The 20,919-nt window shown below is 37.7% G+C and overlaps 1 protein-coding gene across 1 annotated transcript; it reads left to right on the plus strand.

Moving 5' to 3' along the window:
* Positions 1-7,981: 7,981 nt before the first annotated feature.
* Positions 7,982-12,415, plus strand: LOC118274986 (uncharacterized). Its single transcript, XM_035592811.2, has 5 exons — positions 7,982-8,445; positions 8,844-8,941; positions 9,513-9,603; positions 10,986-11,072; positions 12,254-12,415. The coding sequence occupies exons 1-5, from the start codon at positions 8,154-8,156 to the stop codon at positions 12,337-12,339; spliced, it is 654 nt and encodes a 217-aa protein (XP_035448704.1). The 5' UTR covers positions 7,982-8,153; the 3' UTR covers positions 12,340-12,415.
* The last annotated feature ends 8,504 nt before the right edge of the window (positions 12,416-20,919 follow it).

The following is a 20,919-nucleotide window of genomic DNA, read 5'->3' on the forward strand; positions in this document are numbered from 1 at the left end:
TGACGTCTGTTGGGTAATGTTATTCTGTGTTGTATATTGTTAGGTTGAGATTTGTAATGTGTTAAGCAAGAATAGATAGTTCTAAACAAAATTCATGACAGTTATCTAATCATCAGGACCGGTGTACTTAGAGCCTAATGTAGTAATTCTAGAGATCGAAACATTCCGATTTATTGTACTGTACCGTGAGGGTTTATCACAGTCGTTACTGCGACGGGGGCTCGAGTCCATAACACAAGTCGTAGCTGACTTGTAGTGGCTTGGGAGTCCTTGCGAGTGACTATCATGTGGTAACCTTGAAACGATCGATGTTGGTTACTAATCATTTAATTTGATTTTGATTGAGGGTACCCAGACATAAGATACGTTTCCGAAAGTACATTTTAGTACGCTGATAGACTGTTAGGTAGTTATTCTAAATTTAGTCGATCAAGTTGAGTTTGCCTAGTAAAGAAAACCGCGAAGTAACCAGACGCGGCATTTCATTTTGATATTGCGTCTAGTTTGAATAGTGTACAGGACCACTATCAAAAGCCAATAGTTGATATTTTGTTAGTTAACTTCATTAAACTGGCGCATAGGTTGTAATCGTAACTATGAACCGACAGCACGATTGGCGCGGTGGCTGCGCAACTGGCTGCCGTGCATCGTGTAGCGGGTTTGATTCCCGCACGGAGCAACTCTTTGTGTAATCCACAAATTGTTGTTTCGGGTCTGGGTGTCGCGTGTATGTAAAATTGTGTGTTTGTAAAGCATACCCACGACACAGGAGAAAATCCCAGCGGAGCATGATTATTTTAATTTTGTATGTAAGATAGTAGGTACATTGAGAATTATTTTAAAAGATGTTACCGACATTTGTTACCTTTTTACCATTATGAGTATTGTAGTTGTAACTGTGGGTAGACTGGTTGTTTAAGCGGTAGTTCGGCATTTTATTTTGATTGTGCATCTGAATTGAATAGTTTTGAATAGTTACAGTACAGTTCTGACGAATAAGGACGAGGAGGATATCTGATCACCAGGTTCCTCGAGAATTTTGTGAAATGTAAGTGGTAGAATTTCCTGTACACATCGTTACTACTTGTACTCAACACTCATCATTCACACTCATGCCCTTAACACTCGACATTGTGAACCGCAATGGACCGCGCTCATGAAGAGCATGAGGCGATGGTCAGTGTACACACCAGACCGCACTCATGAGGAACATGAGGCGATGGCTCTATGCACACACTCACACTCGGACCGCACACATGAGAACCATGTGGTGATGGGTCTGCACAAACTCGCATTGAGACCGCACCCGTGAGGAGTTGGGTCTTCACTCACAAGCACATACTCACACTTACATCATGTACACACACTCACATACACGTAGGTACTTAGAAAAATATGCCGACGAATTAAAGTTAAAATAAAAGTTGACATCATTCTGATAAAGTAGTTCAAATAGCACCTTAGAGGGTAGATTATTAGAGTAGTTGAAGGTAGTAGAACCTGTGTTTGAGTTTGCAAGGTGATCATAGTTTAAAATATGTTTGTTAATGAGGGTTTCAGTGCAAACCATGGAGTCTAGCAGAGACTCAGTGTTCCCATGTGGAGTTCACGTGAGACAGAATAACTGTGTGTTACTGAACTGTGCGTAGCCGTGATCACTTGTAAAGCTTGAATGCTTTGAGTTACTTGGTAGAATCATTATTTTGCGAGTAACTATGTTTGTGAAATGTCAGTTTTACTGGTTTTGATACTGGAAAGTTGTAGTTAAACAATAATTTTGATATTATTGGTTTGTTTCGATTCATAGTAACGAGTTAAGTAACATTTTTATGAGGATGATGGTTCAGGTTTTAGAAGGTCACGCATCAGCCGAGATTGGTTTTGATGAAGTTAATGAAGCTCGGTAGAAACTCGGGTAAGGGGACTCTAGAAGCCATTATGTGTTTGTGCTGTCTGTGTTCGGTATGTTTGTGTCCGATCACCTCAGTAGCGTTCACGTATTCGCAACCCGGTCGCAAACGGAATCTCCGAGTGTCGCCTCGAGAGTCCGTTCGGTGCGCGGTACGAGTTTGGCTCTGACGGGGGTCGGCGGCTGTCTGTGTTCGGTATGTTTGTGTTCGATCACCTCAGTAGCGGTCACGTATTCGTAACCCGGTCGCAAACGGAATCTCCGAGTGTCGCCTCGAGAGTCCGTTCGGTGCGCGATGCGAGTTTGGCTCTGACGGGGGTCGGCGGTTGTATGTGTTCGTTTTGTGTTCGCCGGCCGGGGCCGGAGCCGGGGCACTGGGTGCATTGCTCGTGGACTCGAGTAAGGGCATGCCAGGGGCCATTGTTGGTAGTTGCGTGGTTACCAGGTGGTGACGCACGGGAGATCCATGTGATGGATGTCAGCAATGTGATTGCTGGTCGGCTTGAGAGCCGGGGCACTAGGTGACTTGCTCGTGGACTCGAGTAAGGGCATGCTAGGGGCCATGTGATGGAAGTCAGCAATGTGATTGCTGGTCGGCTAGAGAGCCGGGGCGCACTAGATGTCTTACTCGGGAGTTTCTAGAGTTGTACTGAGTAGTTTGTAATTTTTGTTGAAAAGAACGGCTGTGATGCGTGAACCTAACAGTTTGATGCTTTTGTAATTGTGTGTGGAATGTGGTCAGGAATGACCGAGCTATATGATACTTTGCGTGTAATTTTCTGTCACAGATGAGCTGTCACACGAGGACGTGTGCAAGCAGGATGGCCGTGTCGGGATCGAGGGTAGAATTGAAACACAGGCGTCCACCCTCGGCGCTCGACGGAGTCAAGGATTCATCGGCTGAGCAGCGTGTCGATCACTTCTCGTGCAGCAGCCGACCAGTGCGGTCGAATATTGAACCGTCGTGTGTTTCAACTGTATACCTAGTCTGTAACCTGTTAGTTTGATATTGTAACAGTTAATTGCCTTTCATGTACTTTGTAACCATGTTTGCACTTTGAGAGTGACTGAGACCTCTGAGTTTGTTTCGGTATTTCTTCTCAGAGTAGTCGGTAGGAAATACCGGCCCCATCAGTAGCTTAAGTAAAGTAACAGTGCAATGTACAGAATTAAACAATAGTTCCATATCGAAGACTTTATTATTTTACTGCTACCTTCGTCATAACGCCCACAAGTATTCCTGACATGAGTAGTGAGATTCTCCTTTCACCGACATATCGAAAGTGAGAGATCTCCTATCTCCGACATACATATATATATATACATACTTACAGGTCAAACTGAGAACCTCCTCTCTTTTTTGAAGTAGGTTAGTAAACAAGTAATACATTAAAATACTATACAAATTGTTATATTGCAATATAGGTTTATATTAACCGATTTTGATTAGTTTTTTAATAACTGGTTTTAATTAGTTCTATTCCGGCAATCAAGCCCTTTCGTTTGATATCCATAATGGAGGTAATTAAAAAAAATATTAAAAAGTATTGTGTACTCATCAAGATTAACAGTATGTGTCAGATATTAGATCGATCTGTGTTTACGGAGGGGGTAAAACTCCAATTACTAAATTTGAGTGTTCAAACAAACAAAAGGGGTAAGTTGGGTTATATTGTGCCACTAGGGTGACTTTGATCCAAAACCTATAGCCAATAGAAATCTAGAACAAAGCTTTTATTAGCATTTCATTGGTCTAAAAGGTTGGGTCAAAATTACCCTGTAGGGTCCAACAAACCCGATTTTACCGTGAGTCAAAATTAATAAACCCGTTTGCTAAACTGCTAAATACCGCTAATCAAAAGCCTATTCTCACACGGAGGTTTGAGCATTAATCACCAAGCTTGCTCAATGCGGGTTGGCGATTTCAAAATAATAATTAGAAATCAATGTTTTCCTTTCACCGTTAGTCTAAATAATTTTAGAAAGTACATATAACTAGGAAAAGTCACATTGCTGATGGTAGGTTTCTAATCCGCACTCTCATGTATGAGAAGCAGGCGTCTTAAGCATCATACGCAACGGATTTCAGTTTGCTTTGTATAGAAACTCTTACAACTGCGTCCACTGATTCGCATCGCACAAACCGCATCGTTCGGCATTGCCTACATGCGATGCGTACTGATGACGTCATAAGGAATACGCGCGACTGTCACATCGTACGCATATCTCCTGAGGACGCTTACCTTTAAACCTCCTCTTCATATACTTTTTTGCTATTATTTTCTTATACGAAATTGAAACTGCTTAGTCGTAACAAAAGTCAGCTATAGGGTTCTCTATAACAGTTTTATAACAAGTATAACCCACAATTTTATAGGTTGAAACATTAATGTAGTTCGGTAAGTGAGAGACGAAGCTTGGAACTAATCTTGCGCACTAAATTGAACTGGAATTCGACGCGAGATGGAGTTTACATATTTTATTATGTTATTATCATCTTTCGTCTTGGGAATTTAAAATTAATGCGGTTTCCTTGATTTTCTTGGGGTCTGGTTTTGTAAAGGATTTAAGGTGCATTTTCTTGCAGAGGTGTGCTATGTTAGGTCGCTGTGGATGCGTTTGGATACAACCAATCATATTCATTAGTACACGTAGTTTAGCACTGGTGGAACCAGACTCATTTAAGCTATGTTTTTATATGGAAAGATGCGTGCTATGGATGGCTTCTCTACTATCGATACATCGCATACTCGAGCTGCTTAGTTTCAGTGGATACGTTCACATTGTTTCACAGCTTAGCTGTTACATCTACGTAGCATAGCTACATAGCACATCTATTTTTATAACGTCACGCCTTTAATCCCGCAAGGGGTAGGCAGAGGTGCTTATTATGGCACATACTGCCAATGTACACCCACATTTCGCAATTTACGTTTTATGTCCCATGTAATAGGTTGTGAGGATATTGCCATATACCGGGTATACTATGCCATATACATAGCACATTTCTTGTGGAAAAATACCCTTACTCTTATTCTATACACGAACAGAAATAGATATGCTACTCCAAAGGACAGTTAAGTCTACAATAGTTTGAGGTAAATATCCCAGAACTTCACTTCTAGTTCTCCGTGCTAGGTAACGATCCAATTCGAGACGCGTTTAATCTCCGTGTATTAACGTGGTAGTTACCTGCTCACACCTGAGGTGAAATACACGGGCGATATAGAATAGATGGGACTTATAACATAGAATTAGTTATCTAGATGTTGGTAGGTTTCAAATTCGCACCCTCATGCAGCGGCGAGAGAGAGAAGCGGGTGTCTTAAGCCTCCGCAACAATAATTTAGGACGACACGACTTAAATTATTACATTTTATATACAACGTGTAACAAAAAGGGGGTATACATATCAATTGCACGGTTTCTAGATAACATAACAAACTATACGGGAAGGGTTTTTTAAACTCATGTTTTCATGGTACCAAGTTATGAATTTTTCCAATCGCGCCGCCGCGCGAATCAAAATTAGGTAGACAGGTACTAGGCGATCAGATTGACAGAAGAAATGTTTCGTAATATTAGCGAGTGATCCCTGTAGTGTTGTGACACGTTTGTATTAGTATGATTTGAAATCAAGGACCATGCGATTACCTACCAAGTACTCGGAACAATTTTTTTTAAACGTATTTTAAGCTGAAACTTCTTGTAGAGATTCTATTCAACCTGTATTCATCAGCGCTTCTTGATGTATATGGTCATTTTGTTACACGTTGTATAGGTATAAAACTGCTAATTCTCAAACACTGGATCTATATTTAGCTAGTTAGCTAGCAACTAGCAAACAACCGATTAGAAATTTCATCTGCAATAAGTACCTACAAAATAGACAGACAAACTCTCACCATTTAGTACTGAGTTAGTGATTAGTATCAGTAATTAACAGCGAGTACTATTACTTAGTTAGACCATTAGAACAATGGAGCTATTATCACTAACTTGATTCAGTAAGATTGCCTCGTTTGTCTCATCATCTGGTCTATTAGTTACAATTGTAACAGTTACTACTGTTGAACGGAAAGTCCTATTTGTTTCTTCCTTCTTTTTACTTTTTTATTCGTCACGCCTTTTATCCCCGAAAGGGTAGGCAGAGGTGCACATTACGGTATGTAATGCATTGGCATTGTTACAGTGTATTTTACTTTACTGTAGTGTACTTTGCACAATTTGTGTTATAGTATAAGTCCCATGTAATAGGAGGTGAGCCAATTGCTATATACTGGGCACAATTCCAGACACAATGCTACTATTGATAATTTTTCTTTCGAGAAACACAAACAAAAGCATTCATATTTCTAATAGTATGAAGTAGGAAGGATAACATACTTAATACTAGCTTCTGCCAGCATCTTCATCCGCGTTCCCGTGGGATAAAAAGTATCACCCAAGTCAGCTCATACCCTGTCTGTATACTTTGGTATACAGGCGTTCAGTAGTTTCAGCGCGATTGACGGACAAACAAACTTTCATATTTATAATATTAGTGAGATAATACATAGCTTAAGGAGTTGCATGTAAAACTTTATTTACTTACACATTGATTATAAGTTTCCTCATTAAATAAATGAGTAATAGCGAAGAAAAGAACTGCTCGCACGGAACATGTAACACAATATTTAAGTGCGAGGTAAGTTGGAAAGTAACTACTGTTCCATCGACTCACATTATACGAACACATTCAGAAGTTAAACTACGTGGTTATTACCACGAATAGGGACGATGACGGGGTACGTATGAAAATTAAAAATCTACGTCGTCCATCAGTTAGGTAATGAATGAGTAATTTTTATTTTAATAATCCGTATTCTAGATTTATTTAAAACATTAGACCCGTGTTGTTTTTTCTTACAGATACAAATACTTTCGAAGATGTAAGTACGTTTTATACGCAGAAATGACGTATTTGCTCCTACTCTTAAAAAATACGTGTCTAAATTATTCATTACCCAACTGACGTACTAAATAGATTTTTGATTTTCATACCCTATCATCATCCCTAATATGAATTAACGTAAAAAAGTATAGGTAATCGAAAAAACTTCACGCACCTGAGACATTAGACTTAGCAATACATGAATTAACATAAAATAAGTATACAGTAGAATTATATTAATCATACAATTTACTACATAATAGTTAGAACTTCTGTATAACCTATAGTGTGACGTCACGTTGTGGGAGACTCATTAAGTATTTAATTTAATGGAGTTGACTGCACCCTGGATTACGTACGTCGGGGCGCACTGTGCACCGTGGGCCGTGTTTTATGCCATACAGAAACAAAATGGAGTACGCTCGATATTTCTAATGAACATGTAATGAGCTCTCGTTTTTGCGTTCCATAGATGGCGTAACTTTCGAGTTAGGATATTAGGGGATGTATATTTATAGTGTCATTAGTAAAAACAATTTAAACTATGTGTATAGTTTTAGTGAATATTTTTTTAAATATATTCGACGGCCCGACGTAAACTCATTACTTGTGTAAATTGTATAAAAAAATATCAGGTACATTAATATACAACTTAATGCAAAGAACAAATTCTGGAAAAAATAACCAGCAAAAGTCATCCTGAGACAGAAATGTAGAGTTGTAATTTTGTGTTCAGACAAGTTAGTTCATTCGAAGACCGATAGATGGCACTACATGCTACATGCGCATGAGTGTTCGTGATTTAGATTTTCTAGTTCAGAGGCATGCTTAAAGTATAATTCTTAATGGTTATATGTTTTAATGAATCCTTAATGAATTCTAATTGTAGAGTATTTTTGTTTGGTTGTTTAAAATATATTTGTTGAAATTATGTTGTAATAATTATCGGGTTAGTTAAGGTTGATTCTTTTTTTATTTAATAGATTTCGTTGTCCTCAGTATATAGCTAATATTTTGAGTTATTGATATTTATTTTGATCCGCAATACCTTATTAAAGAGAAAAGAGAATTAATTCCGATTATATTTGCAGAGTACCAATCTCTAAATTCATAGACAAAAACACGATAAAAAAAGTTATCAACTACAAATCTACGCCCATAAAACAACAATCACAAAAAATATTATCTTTCAAATTAAAAACGTCAAAAAATGTCAATAATAAGGTGATACGTAAAATTTTTAATGTAGCACTAAAATAGCAAACGAAAGCAATACCTATAAATACAAGCTCAAGTGTACAGGAGACGAAAATGGGGAGTCCACATGAATTTGACTTTAGCAAAATCCTGGATCAAACACAGTACACATATTTGTCAGAAAGTTTGACAAATAAAGATGAGTTCGAAAGGCCTTTGGGAAGGTCTACGAGGGGGGAGAAAAGTCCATGGGCTCCTCCGTTGAAGGACTCCTTGGTGAACCGTCTCCGACCCATGGTGGTGATGGTAGGTGCCCTCGAAGTGGTCATTGGACTGACCCTGGCACTTGCCGTCATATTGTACGAACATGATTACAATGAGCTGTATGATACTGTTGATACTGGTCGTATGTATTTGGTTCCTATTATTATTCCATATATTTATTTAAAAACATCATAAAATACAACATCAAATAATATTTAAAAATAGGAGCCGACCGGTAGCAAGAGCATGGTCCAAGCTACTAGTGGTTAGGGCTCTAGAGACAGAAACCTCCTCACAATGCGTACCGTTTCCAGGAGAACTGCCTTCTGTATCAGGCCCTTGACCTAATCATCCAACGTTAGCCTACTCAGGTGTTCTTGAGGCTTTTGGATATGAAACCATTGACAGATATGACTATCGGCACAATTATTGCTGAATCTACATTGGTTCCTATTATTATTATGTAACTAAATATGAATATGTACATATGTTTTTTAAAAGTCTCTTTTTCTACATTAAAAAACGTAAAATATCATTCAGTTGTAGGTTTGATGTCATGTGGTGGACTAGTAGTCCTAACTATCAGCGGAATAATGCTGTTAACTTCAGTATTCTATGACAAAAAGAGACTTATGAGGGTGAGTAACTATAATATCCATTTATTGTTTATTGATATTGTAATATCGAGTGACTGTCACGATTGGCGTAGTAGCTAGGTGACCGGTTGCTGTGTAATGAGTCGCGGATTTGATTCCTGCGTCGACCAAAAAGTGATAATGGGAATTTTCTGAGGTAAAAAGAAAGCACGCACAGCCGTTGATCATAAGCCTGACTTTTCTCCAGTCGTTTCGGTCTGCCGGATTTCAAACGATCGGGTTTAGAGAGTGAGGGAACAGAAAGTGCCCCTGTGTGTGTGCACACACTTGTGCCCTATGATAATCTCCTGCATAGTGAGCTAGTCTAGTTAGACTTGCCACCAAGATCGAAATCGATCGGGGGATTTTATATTATAATATCGAGTCTTCAATATTGTTGGTCACAAAATTATAATAGTGCAAGATTCCATAAAAAGCATATAATTTTCGGTTCTCAGTAGTATTGTGTGTATTTTTTAATAACTGAATGTTTGTGACGCTTGCCCGGTGACACCTGCAACAAATCAGAGTTAATTAACTTACATTTTTATGACTAATTTTTACATATTTTCAGTATCACATTTTACTATCAACAATACTATGCGTGTACATATTCGCATTATCTGTTGTGAAGATTCATTTTGCTATTGTCGTACTTGAAAGAGGTAACACAGTTTTTTTATCACTTTTATTTAGCCGGTAAACGAGACGACGGATCACCTGATGGTAAGCTATCGTCGCCACTCATGGACACTTCAAACACCAGAGGCGTTACAAGGGCATTGCCAGCCTTTTGTGGTGTTAGGAATTTTAAAATTAGAGAATTGGGGATTGGGAAGATTGGGAAGGGAGGTAATTGGGCCTCCGGTAACCTCACTCACACAACGAAACATGTCGAGTCTGCTCATTCGTGCCGAATGGCTCTCCCACATTTTGTAGATTTTGATTTAGTAAATAATGTAAATAATACCGAGCTAGGTATGCAGTCTTGAGTCAGGATATGAAAATTAGTCCGTCAGTTACATAATTAAACATACAAGACACGACACGTCATATAAGGACACAATACTTAATAAAATGGAGTTAAGTTTAAGGAGTGTGAGATCGTTACGTAGAACGAGCACCAAACGCGCTCTCGTTTCGATTACTTTAAACGTAAAGCAAACTCATGCTAAGAGTACTGAATACATACTAAGAGAATCCAAATAAAATAGTTCTATCTTCCAAGAACTTTACACCAAGCTCTATTCATCAAGTTGCTAGGTACTAGATATTTCACGGAACTTGAAGATTCTAGAAAATTCCACAAACTTTTGCACCTTATTCTCGAAATAAACTTACACAAGGAATAAAACGGTAGAAAACTTTGTGATTTGTATCAATATAAAATTACGTTCTTATTCATGGAAAAATGTACCTAAACTTTATGTAGGTAAAGATTGTTTTTATTTAATTCTGGAAATTTATTAGGAAGAAACTAGTAGTTCATTAGAGCATAGGGTTTTTTATTCAAGGAAGGATAAACAATATTATATAAGCAGGCTAACTGCTATACCCCGGTGACCGTGACGCAAGTACAAAGATGAGATGCCACTGTTACTGAGTAACTGTCTGACAGACAACCTACTACCAAAGCTACTGGTCGTATAGAGCTGAAATTTGGTTTGTGTAATCCGTGGGGTATGTAGGATAGCACGAAAGAGAATTACTAACTATATGTTTTTAATTGCATTCCGCTGTATATGTATTTTCAGCAAACAGTGAGAGTGTGAGTGAGTGTGAGTGAGAGTGAGAGTGAGAGTGAGAGTGAGAGTGAGAGTGAGAGTGAGAGTGAGAGAAAGAGAAAGAGAAAGGATGAGAGTGAGAGTGAGAGTGAGAGTGAGAGTGAGAGTGAGAGTGAGAGTGAGCGATGACACCTCTTTGTGCTTGCTTCATGCCGGTGACTGATGTTAGCGGAGTATTTGCCTTCAACAGATTTCTATCTGTAATCCCGAGTATTTAACAGGGTAGTGATGATAAAATTAATACCTCAATGTTTCCTTTTTAGATATACGCAAATTAATTCTACCAGAAAGCAGACACTTTCTGGTGAGCAACGCGTGTGTTATTGGCATCAGTACTATGTCTGGATCAGGTAAAGTATGTTGCGACTAAATTGTGTAGTTTAGATGTAAGATTTGTGTTCAAGGAGCCCTTAGATGCAGGTCGCTTCCAACCAGTCGTTCTTGAAGTCATTAGGAGAGCCGTAGGCCGTAACAGGACGCAGCGCGTCCCTCAAAGAGTTATCAGACCACCACAGATGGGGCCCAGTAGGGCTAATGAATGAATGAATGATGAATGATCCGGAGCTGCGGATTACATAGCGGGTTTACCTGGGCTCCGGCTCGAAAAGCACAAGTAGGAATGGGGTGTCTTTTAGTAACAGTCTGTCACTTCCTCTCGCCATGCCCAAGGCGGAGAAGTCATTGTGGTCTGCAGACCATGTACTAATTAGACTTTTCTGGTGACTGATAAAGATATGCGAAAAATATCTGTTTGAAAATAATGAATCAGTAAGATCAGCCTCTATAACACACATTTAGAACGAGTAACATTAGCTGACGGAAAATATGCGTAAAAATTACTTCGCGGAATATTAATGATGTATGAAAATAGCTTCGAAATATTGTGTTGTAACAGTTTTGCCTGGAACGCGCATTAGCCATTTTAATTTCGCTAAAATGTTGGTGGTGCGAGGCTCGAACAGGCAGTCTGAATGCGATTCAGCAAAACGTGCCGGTTCCAGCAACGTTTGGCTCGCTGGCTAAATCTGAATTTACATTGCATGCTGCCGGATTTTATATTATACTAATATCGTGGCTCGGATTGGTATGATTGTGATTCCCGACTTTTGAAATTGAAGTTGTCTTTCCTACTGCAGCTGATGCTCACTTAGTTATTGATACAACTATTTCTAATTTAATCCCTAATCATAATATAAGTATCCGGAGCTGCGGACTACCTAGCGAGTTTAAAAAGCAGGAGTAAGGAACAGGGTGGTTTTTAGTCAGTAAGAGTCTGACACTCCTTTTTGCCTCGCTCAAGGTGGGAGAAGTCATTGGATGATTTTCCCCCTAAAAAACAAGGGACTCGAGAAACTCAACTAGCTTCAAGTCATGTTAGAAGCTCATATTCATGAGCATCATTCCGCGACACACAACTGACTTATTTTTTTCCACCCCCAATTGATCACGTGGACAAACTCAGTGTAAAAAAGCTAGTAAAATAATATTGATCAGTTTCTTATTACATGTTATATTTTCTTTATTGTTTCAGTGATTCATTTCATCGCAAATGTAACTGTGTTTACATATTACAATTTGAAGTACTTACGGCCGATTTTATTCAATTGCGGACCTTAAACGATTTTATTTGTAAATATTAAGTTTTTATTGACCTAATAAAGTTCCTAGCCTTAGAATTTAAGGCGTACTCAATCATTTTGTTTGTTTTGTAATTATGATTTGTAATTTAATAACTTAAAATAATGTGTTTAATGTGGTGACCTAAGGTTTTAAAATCCAAGTTTAAATCAAAATTGCCTACACACAACTAGCCGAGAGTTTGAGAATTCAAGCTAATTAATATTAATAATTATCAAATAATCTACGTTTATAGAAACCAACTTCAATCTCCTTTTTTAAGTGTTTAATGTAAAACCTGTTCCTAATTATAACAAACGACATTTCTGAAAACCGCATCAAAATCAGTTCATCCTATTGCGAGATGTACGCAGACAAACATGCATACATTACAGGTCAAACTAAGAATTTCCTCCTTATTTTGAAGTCGTTTAAAAAGAGACTTTAAAATATTGTATTTAGGTGTAATTCGTTAGTGCCTATGTTACTTAGTCACACCAACCGCGACACAATCCAAAGTTGTAAAATTCCTCAATTCCAAATCAGCATTCAATGAATCGAGACGATTTTAAAAAAAAAGGTCAGGCAAATAAAAATCCCTGCAAAGGGAACTCTCTTATTTTCGGGCACGAGTACCTCTGTATTAGCAAGTAAGCAACAATGCGAGGTATTTGGGCCGGAGATAGGGACACAGCTGTTCCCATTCTTGCTGGGGCCGACCCCTAGCTATGGCATTCGAATCTCCATTGAAATTTTTCGTTTCAATTCTTTAGAGTAGGTAAATGTTTGAGCTTGATTGTAACAAAGAGTGAGTTTGTTTGTTGTTGGTAGCAAATTGTATTGAATTGTCAAGTATGTTAGTGATATTGGGTTTTAAGATTTTTAAAGTTTACAATTGGTAGTAGCACAGTTATTTGTTCAAAGGAGAATTGCCAAAAAATGTTTATATTATTACTGGGCTTTGTTCGGTTTCGAAAATTTCTCAGCAGTAGCATGAAGTCTGGAAATGTGTCCAGTATATGGCAATAGGCTCACCCCCTATTACATGGGACTTACAACATATTATACGTGCCATAAAGTGCATCTCTGCCTACCCCTTCGGGGATTAAAGGCGTGACGATATATATGTATGTATGTTTCTATATTATAACTTTCGTGAGACATACTAATTTAATTATTATGTTTTTCGGCTTACGTAATTATTTGACGAGGAACTGGACTAGTTTCAAGCCATGCTAGAGGCTCATATTCATGAGCATTATACAGTTGAAAAAATGAGAACAATGTTAAATGTTACGTTGGTTCATTGCGATGAATAATCTTTTTTGTTAAAATTGAATGGATTATAATATTTGAATATCAAATAATTATAAAGCGAATGGAATAAAATTGACTACTCAACGCCGATATCACAGGCATTTTAAGTAACACAACTTCTGAGAGTTGACCAGTTTTACTGACAGTTTTTAGCATAAGCCGGTAAACGAACATACGGATCACCTGATGGTAAGCAGTGCGTTGCGGCCTTTTGTGTGTTAGGAATTTAAGCGTTGTTGGTGAATCGGGGATCGGAAAGGATATATTGGGCCACTGCTAATCTCATTCACACAACGAAACACAACGCAAGCGTTGTTTCATGTCGGTTTTCTTTGAGGCCGTGGTATGATTTTGGTCGAACTGGCCCATTTTGCCGAAGCATGGCTCTCCCACACTTGGATAGGTTATAAGAACTGGCTGTAAGTGATTACCAGTAGTTGTATAGTTACGACCATTTTTTTAATTAGGTATTCTGTTTGTAGTCCAGTTAAACTTAGGTATTTACGTAGTGAATACTACTTTTACTATTAGTTATTCAAAAATGTTTAATTATACCACTATTTTAGGTGTATAGAAAGACTGTCTGAAGTCTAATTGATACAAATTGGTCATTGACTTGTAATTGTGATCACCAAATAAGTTATTTTGAGTTGGTGGCATATTTTTGGGTTATTCAATATTAAATTATATTGTCGTCATCAACAGTCCACGATAGTTCACTACTGAACTATAGATCTGCTTTACGTTTGATGATTTGACATAATCACCTCGCTTGGTAGGCAGTTTCTGGTTTAACAGGGAAGCTATGCAATGTTTTCTCTGTAAAACGTATGTTCCTTTAGGTCGTTAGTGAAAATTATATGCTACTTTACCAGACTACTCGGAGAGCCTGCTATAGTTTGAAATGAGCACCTAGCTTTACTGACAGACAATTGAATTTGCCCTTTCAAAAGTGCCTAAAACGATTAATTGAAATAAACGCCTTGACTTCTTTATGTACTGCATTTTTAATAACATAACTAGCGAACATATACTGCGTGTTACATTAACCACCTCTTCGAGGTATATAAGTGCGATGTAATTGTGAAAAGCCTTTATCAGCTGTGCTAACTGGAGTCTGCGGCTCGTCTAACCACTTGTCTGCAGTCTGCCAGTCTACATAAACAGGTTGAAGTAATTTACTCAGCTGTACGGAGCCCCTACCAGTGGAACTATGAAGTAATTTAAATTTATCGTTTCCCCACATTAGGATTTCGTTATTAAATCGTTGTTTTGTTTTATCGTTTATTAAATCGTTGCCCCACATTAGGATTTTCTCCTGTGTCGTGGGTGCGTTTACAAACATACAAGTTCACATGCACATGACACCCAGACCCGAAACAACAATTTGTGGATCACACAAAGAGTTGCTCCGTGCGGGAATCGAACCCGCTACACGTTGCACGGCAGCCAGTTGCCCAGCCACCGCGCCAACCGTGCAGTCAAACTCAATATTAAAAGTTGTCTTGAAAAATATTTTTAACGTGGTATAGAGTAGATAGTCAGTCGTGGTACAGAATACGTAGCGTAGGCAGACCTCCCAGTAGATGGACCGACGATATCACCAGAGTCGGGGGAGCCAGTGGATGTAGGTGGCGACTTGTCGTTCTGCGTGGAGGACCATCAGGTTGCTTGTCAGTTTTTTTGTTCATATCTCATTAAAAATTAAGTATGATAAGGACTTAAGCTTCGTGTCACATAAGTACAACATCTTGTCTGCGTAACTATTTTGAAAGTATCAAGTATTTGCACTTCAAATATTTTGCTTTTCACAATTAATGTCGATTCTAGAATTATACGAATATGTCTTTTAGTTCATAATAAAATCACCGGTTTACAGAGGCAACATATCGCAACCAATGAGGTTGATCCGATTTGCGATTATTGCTAGTTGAAAACTCTACCAGTTTATAACTCGAACATCAATGTCTACACTTGTACATCTCGTATAAATGTTCATTCCCAACAATTTTTCAAATATTTCTCGACTGTAACTCGGTTCAAAAGCATCGAATAGTGACTCTAAGGTAGCAGTAGCGTTTTATAAGGTAAGCTATGAATGGCACGGAATGAAAGCACACGCGTACGGAGCCGAGTGAGACTATCATTAAGGAACTAGAATTGACATACTGCGCACACTGGTGGTTTATTTAATGTAGATCTAGGGGAGAATAGAGGGGATTATATTTCTAGAAGAAATTAGTTTTATTATTTTTATATTTTGATAAATCTAGTGTCACTATCACAGTAAATACGAATCCAACAACTCCTCTCCAAAATCCATCAAGCCATTTAGGCTGCAGAGCGTGCCAAACAATTATACATACATACATACTCTCGAATAACCCTCTTTCTGGCGCAGTCGGGTAAAAACATAACCCTCCTTCTGGCGCAGTCGGGTAAAAGTAACCGCACGATTTTTGATGTTTTATGAATCCCAGTAGTATATATTGTCGCTATCCTACTTTTCTTGTATTACAGAAAAAACTAGAGTAAGTACTTGGAATATAGAATTTTATTGGAATTTTTGTAACGAATCATCAAATATAAAAGAAATGTGGTGGGAAGACTATGTTTTTCACCATATATTCGCGTAACAGTCAATTCTATTTGCTACAAAACTCATTTCACTTAAAAAAATTGGTTAGTTAAAATAAAATTAAACGACTTTATTCTGAAGATGTACTTATTTGGCGTGCAACTATCATGCATTTAATATACTATACAGTATATTTTTTGTGTGTTTATAAACATATTATGTAATTGTATATTACCTAATTAGATTCTAAATAGTTAAAATTTATTCTAAGTTATAAAAATACATAATCTACATACAATTGATATGTAAACAATAATACTTGTGTCATTAAGAAATTTTAGCAACAATATTTGTCATTAGATATTAGACCTTAAGTTGCTTGCCCGACAGGGTCCTTAATTGTTATCCATATATTATTTAAGAACTAATATCAAATCTTGCTCATTTGCTTCCTAAGGCAAGCAGATAAAGATTTAAAATTTGAATGTATTAACGAGATTTGTACTATGTGACTGTCTACTTAATAAAATATAAGAAATTTCCCTCTAGACTTCCCTAGTTCTACCTTATCAGGCATGTTTGCACAGCAAGCGACTCGTTATTGAATTAAGCGCAGTTCGCACCTAAAGCCGAGTGTCATACTATTCTTATACCTGTACGTATAACTTTATTGTGCCATGTGGGGTCTTACAATATTCTGCACATTAAAGTATAGCCATGTGGGGTCTATTGTCAACTGTAGGGGGTCTGCTTTGAGTCTACTATGGGTAGATGCATAATGAGTGTATGTAATGTACTTGGTGGTATGTAATTTTGTTATGAGGTTGGAAAAGATGAACTTAGGTGAGACTTTATTCTGATAATGTCTTCGTTAGAATAGATTTTGGTATTTTTAGAGGAAAAGATTAGGTTAAAATACATTGGACTGCTAAAACTGTAAGTTTTTGGCTCAGTTCCTTTAGTAAAATTAGTCCAAATTAATGCCTAAAGCAAAATATGCGGACTGAAGTGGCAATGGATAGGCCACGTCGCTCGAAGGACTGACTTGGCCGATGGGCCAGGAAGACCTACCTACCTGGGCACACCTCTCACTAGGTCAAGTCGCGGGGAGCCAGAGGATAAAGGTGGTGGCTTGTCGTTCTACGTGGAGGACTAAGGAGCAGGCTTTTGTTCAGCAGTGGACATCTCTCGGCTGATGATGATGATGAATACTTAAAGCACCTAGGTTGACTTAACAGGTAACCCTTAATTACTTTATACCCACTAATTCAGGAACAACACCAATACAACACAAAACTATCCCAAAAAGAAGGAAAAGGCAATAAATACATAGGTGATACAGCGCTAGACAGACATAGAGTTGGGTGACAATTACAATTTGTAGCGAAGTAGCGAAATAGCGAAACGCTACAACAAATAGCTGCGAGTGAGATATTGTATTAGCTCCATAGACGAGTCAACCGCTGCTAATATTTTACCGTAACTTTCAGCTACGAAGTATTGGAGGAAAGGGATTTGGTAGAATATATATATATATATATTTTTTATGGTAAACGAGCAGACGTATTATCTGATGATAAGCAATCGTCAATCGCCCATGGACACTTGAGACACCAGAGGCGTTACAAGTGTGTTGCCGGACTTTTCGAGGTTAGGAATTTAAAGGTTGTTGTTCGGTTGCCTCGTTGTTCGAGTGGTAGCAAGGGGTATCCGGTCAGGCAAATTATTACTAGGCTTTTATCGGTTTTTCGAAAATTTCTTAGTAATAACACGGAGTCTGAAGTTGTGTCCAGTATACCCTGCAATAGGCAATAGGCTGACACCCTATTACATGGGACTTATAGCACAAATGGTGAAAAGTGAGTATACAGTGTTATTACGTGTCGTAATGTGCACCTTCTGTCTATTCCGTCAGGGATAAAAGGTTTGACGAAACGATAAACTTTATTAAATTTTACGTAACACGAAAGTAATAAAAATTTTTGTAGTGTAAAAGATATAAACAGCAAGTTATTGTATTTTCCATTTTCCAACAATTTTCCAGTTGATCTGACTACGAGTAAGAATAGCAGAAAAACATAAATTATTGCTTTTCCAATATTCGGGTTCACAAAACAAAATTTTGATATCAAAAATTACCACGGTAACGGTAAGTAAAGGTGTATAAATACTATGTTACACTTTGAGGGAGTGTCATGCTTCGGTACGAATGGGCTGGAGTGATACCACGGCCTCACAGAAAGCCGACGTGAAACAACGCTTGCGTTGTATTTCGTTGTGCGAGTGAGGTTACCGGAAGACCAATTACCCCTTTTTCCAATCTTACCGATCCCCGATTCCCCAACAACCCTTAAATTCCTAACCCTCAAAATGCCGGCAACGCACTTGTAACGCCTCTGGTGCTTCGGGTGTCCATTGCCGGCGGCAATTGCTTATTATCAGGTGATCTGTCTGCTCGTTTACTAGCTTATAGGTACCGTACCATAAAAAAACATGTGCTTATGCATAATAAGCAAACATTTCTTCATCCAAAAATCTCTTACATTTTTTCGTAGCTCCAAGTCCCGTCAGTTCATTACTCGCCAGAAGACGTTAGCTCCGTTCGACGGTGGCGCCCCCAAGCGGCGTTCGACTTTTTCCGATTATTCAATTACACCCGTCGCCGACTAATTAATGGTTTTGTAATTAATTGTTAGTTTAATTGGATTTTCGTTTTTTTTTCTCAATGCCTCCCTGTCTTTCGGAGTTTAGGGAATTGTTAAGTCATGTTGCCAAATGTTGCGTTATGTAATATTGCGTAATGTTTTTGTTACGTAATGTTTATGATTGTTGAGGAGAACTTAGGGTTGTGTAATAGTTGTGTAGGTAAACAGGAGTATTGAACTTTAGTTTTCGGGGAAGGTTAATTCTATCTTCCTTGTAATATGAAATCAAATTTATACCTAGTTATTATTATTAAATGGTTTTATTTAGCTTAACTTGTTTATTAGTTTGTGTTAAATATAGTGATTGGAATTTTTCCTCTTTCAGACGACAGAACAAACAGATTTTTGGTACACACTCTCATTCTTGATGACCGTACACATTAAAACTTAACATTAAAAATATATTTTATGTGTTACTTGTTTTAAGGATGCCATTTGAACCATAAATTGTCTCAATCGATCGTACAGTGATTGTAAGTGCGACTTATTCATTTAGGGTGATTTTCAACCAAATGTGCTATGTGGCCATGCTACGAAGATGTAATAGCTAAGCTGAAACTATGTAACCGTTTTCACTGATACTGAGCCATGCGAGGAAAATGCTGCGCTTAAGTATGCGATGTATTGATATAAATATCTCAAAAAAAAATCTATATAAAAAACATAGCTTCGCTGAGTCTTTTTCCACCAGTGCTAAGCTATGTGTACCGATGAATATGATTATCAGTAAGGGTCTGATACCCTTGCCTTCCGAAGTTTTACTAAAACAATAAAAAAATCGTCGTAGAAACAAAAAAGGAAACTGAACAATAGATTTCATAAACAAGAATGAATTATTTACCGAAAAAGTATACATATATGTACCTACAATCATACATATGTAAGTACGTAGGTCGCAGTATACATGAGCGATGTTGTAATATTATGAATAAAATATAGTACATTTCCAACGCTTGCTAATTACGCTCCGATCGTGTTTTGTTCAAATATCAGACGGAAGGGATTGGCTCTTGTTTGCGTATGAGTTTATGTTGATGGGTACCTATTATATTCTTGGTATTTATTTATTTATATATTATTTTATTTCGCATCGTTGTTAAAATTTGTCAGCTCTTAAAGGTTTTGTTGCTGCGGTTTTATTATTCTTGGTTAGATCCATTGTCAGATCTTTTAGTTATGAAAATTGAACTCTTAAATAATTGACTTTAAAAGGAGGTTTTCCATTTGATCTGTCCTATATGTGTTTGTGTGCGGTTATCTCGCGTCTTCTTTACACTTTCGTGCTTTGATGCGGTCTTCCGCATAGTATTTTTCAGACTTAAGAGAAGGTTGTATTCACATTAAATGACCAAAAACTTAGGGCGATAGAGAAAATTTAAGGAGGTACCCTATTTAGTTTATTTATCATGATTGGGTGGTATCTTTTAATACTTAATGGTTAAAATCGCATAGCATTCGAACAAAACGGTAAATTCCTCATTATAACTTCTAATTACCTATAGTCCTTAGTAGGTACCTAAGTATATATTTTTTATTTATATTTGTTCTCCACGGACTCTTGGTCCGTGCCGTGCTTGTTTGGTGCCCTTGTCAAACATTTTTTTTACGATAAATCTAATCAATATTAAGTATAGTACCTATGTTACACACTACTACTTAACTATTCTAGTAACTTTAGCATTTAATAATCAAGTCAGTATAAAAACTAATATCCTACCCAACATTATATTCCTATTTAAATATGAATATTAACACGTTAGCGCGAAACACCGGGATATTCAGTATATTCACACCTCGGCAAAGTGTCACGTTTTATGAGACTTCATAAATTACCAGCCACTAAGCGCTGAACACTGCTAAATGAAGAGAAAACGTTTGTACCACGTCACAGTGACGCACTAGGCTGTTTCTACGTCACTGGATAACAGCGTATGACGGAAAAAAAGTAAAATTGTTATTGTGAAACAAATTACTTAAATA

This window comes from Spodoptera frugiperda, chromosome 11 (genome assembly GCF_023101765.2).
Source record: "Spodoptera frugiperda isolate SF20-4 chromosome 11, AGI-APGP_CSIRO_Sfru_2.0, whole genome shotgun sequence".
NCBI classification, from domain to species: domain Eukaryota; kingdom Metazoa; phylum Arthropoda; class Insecta; order Lepidoptera; family Noctuidae; genus Spodoptera; species Spodoptera frugiperda.

Coding starts and splice junctions, on each gene's coding strand:
- LOC118274986 (XM_035592811.2), top strand. CDS start 8,154: ATGGGGAGTCCACATGAATTTGACTTTAGCAAAATCCTGGATCAAACA. Junction 9,604..10,985: donor TATTGTCGTACTTGAAAGAG/GTAACACAGTTT, acceptor TTTCCTTTTTAG/ATATACGCAAATTAATTCTA. Junction 11,073..12,253: donor CAGTACTATGTCTGGATCAG/GTAAAGTATGTT, acceptor TTATTGTTTCAG/TGATTCATTTCATCGCAAAT.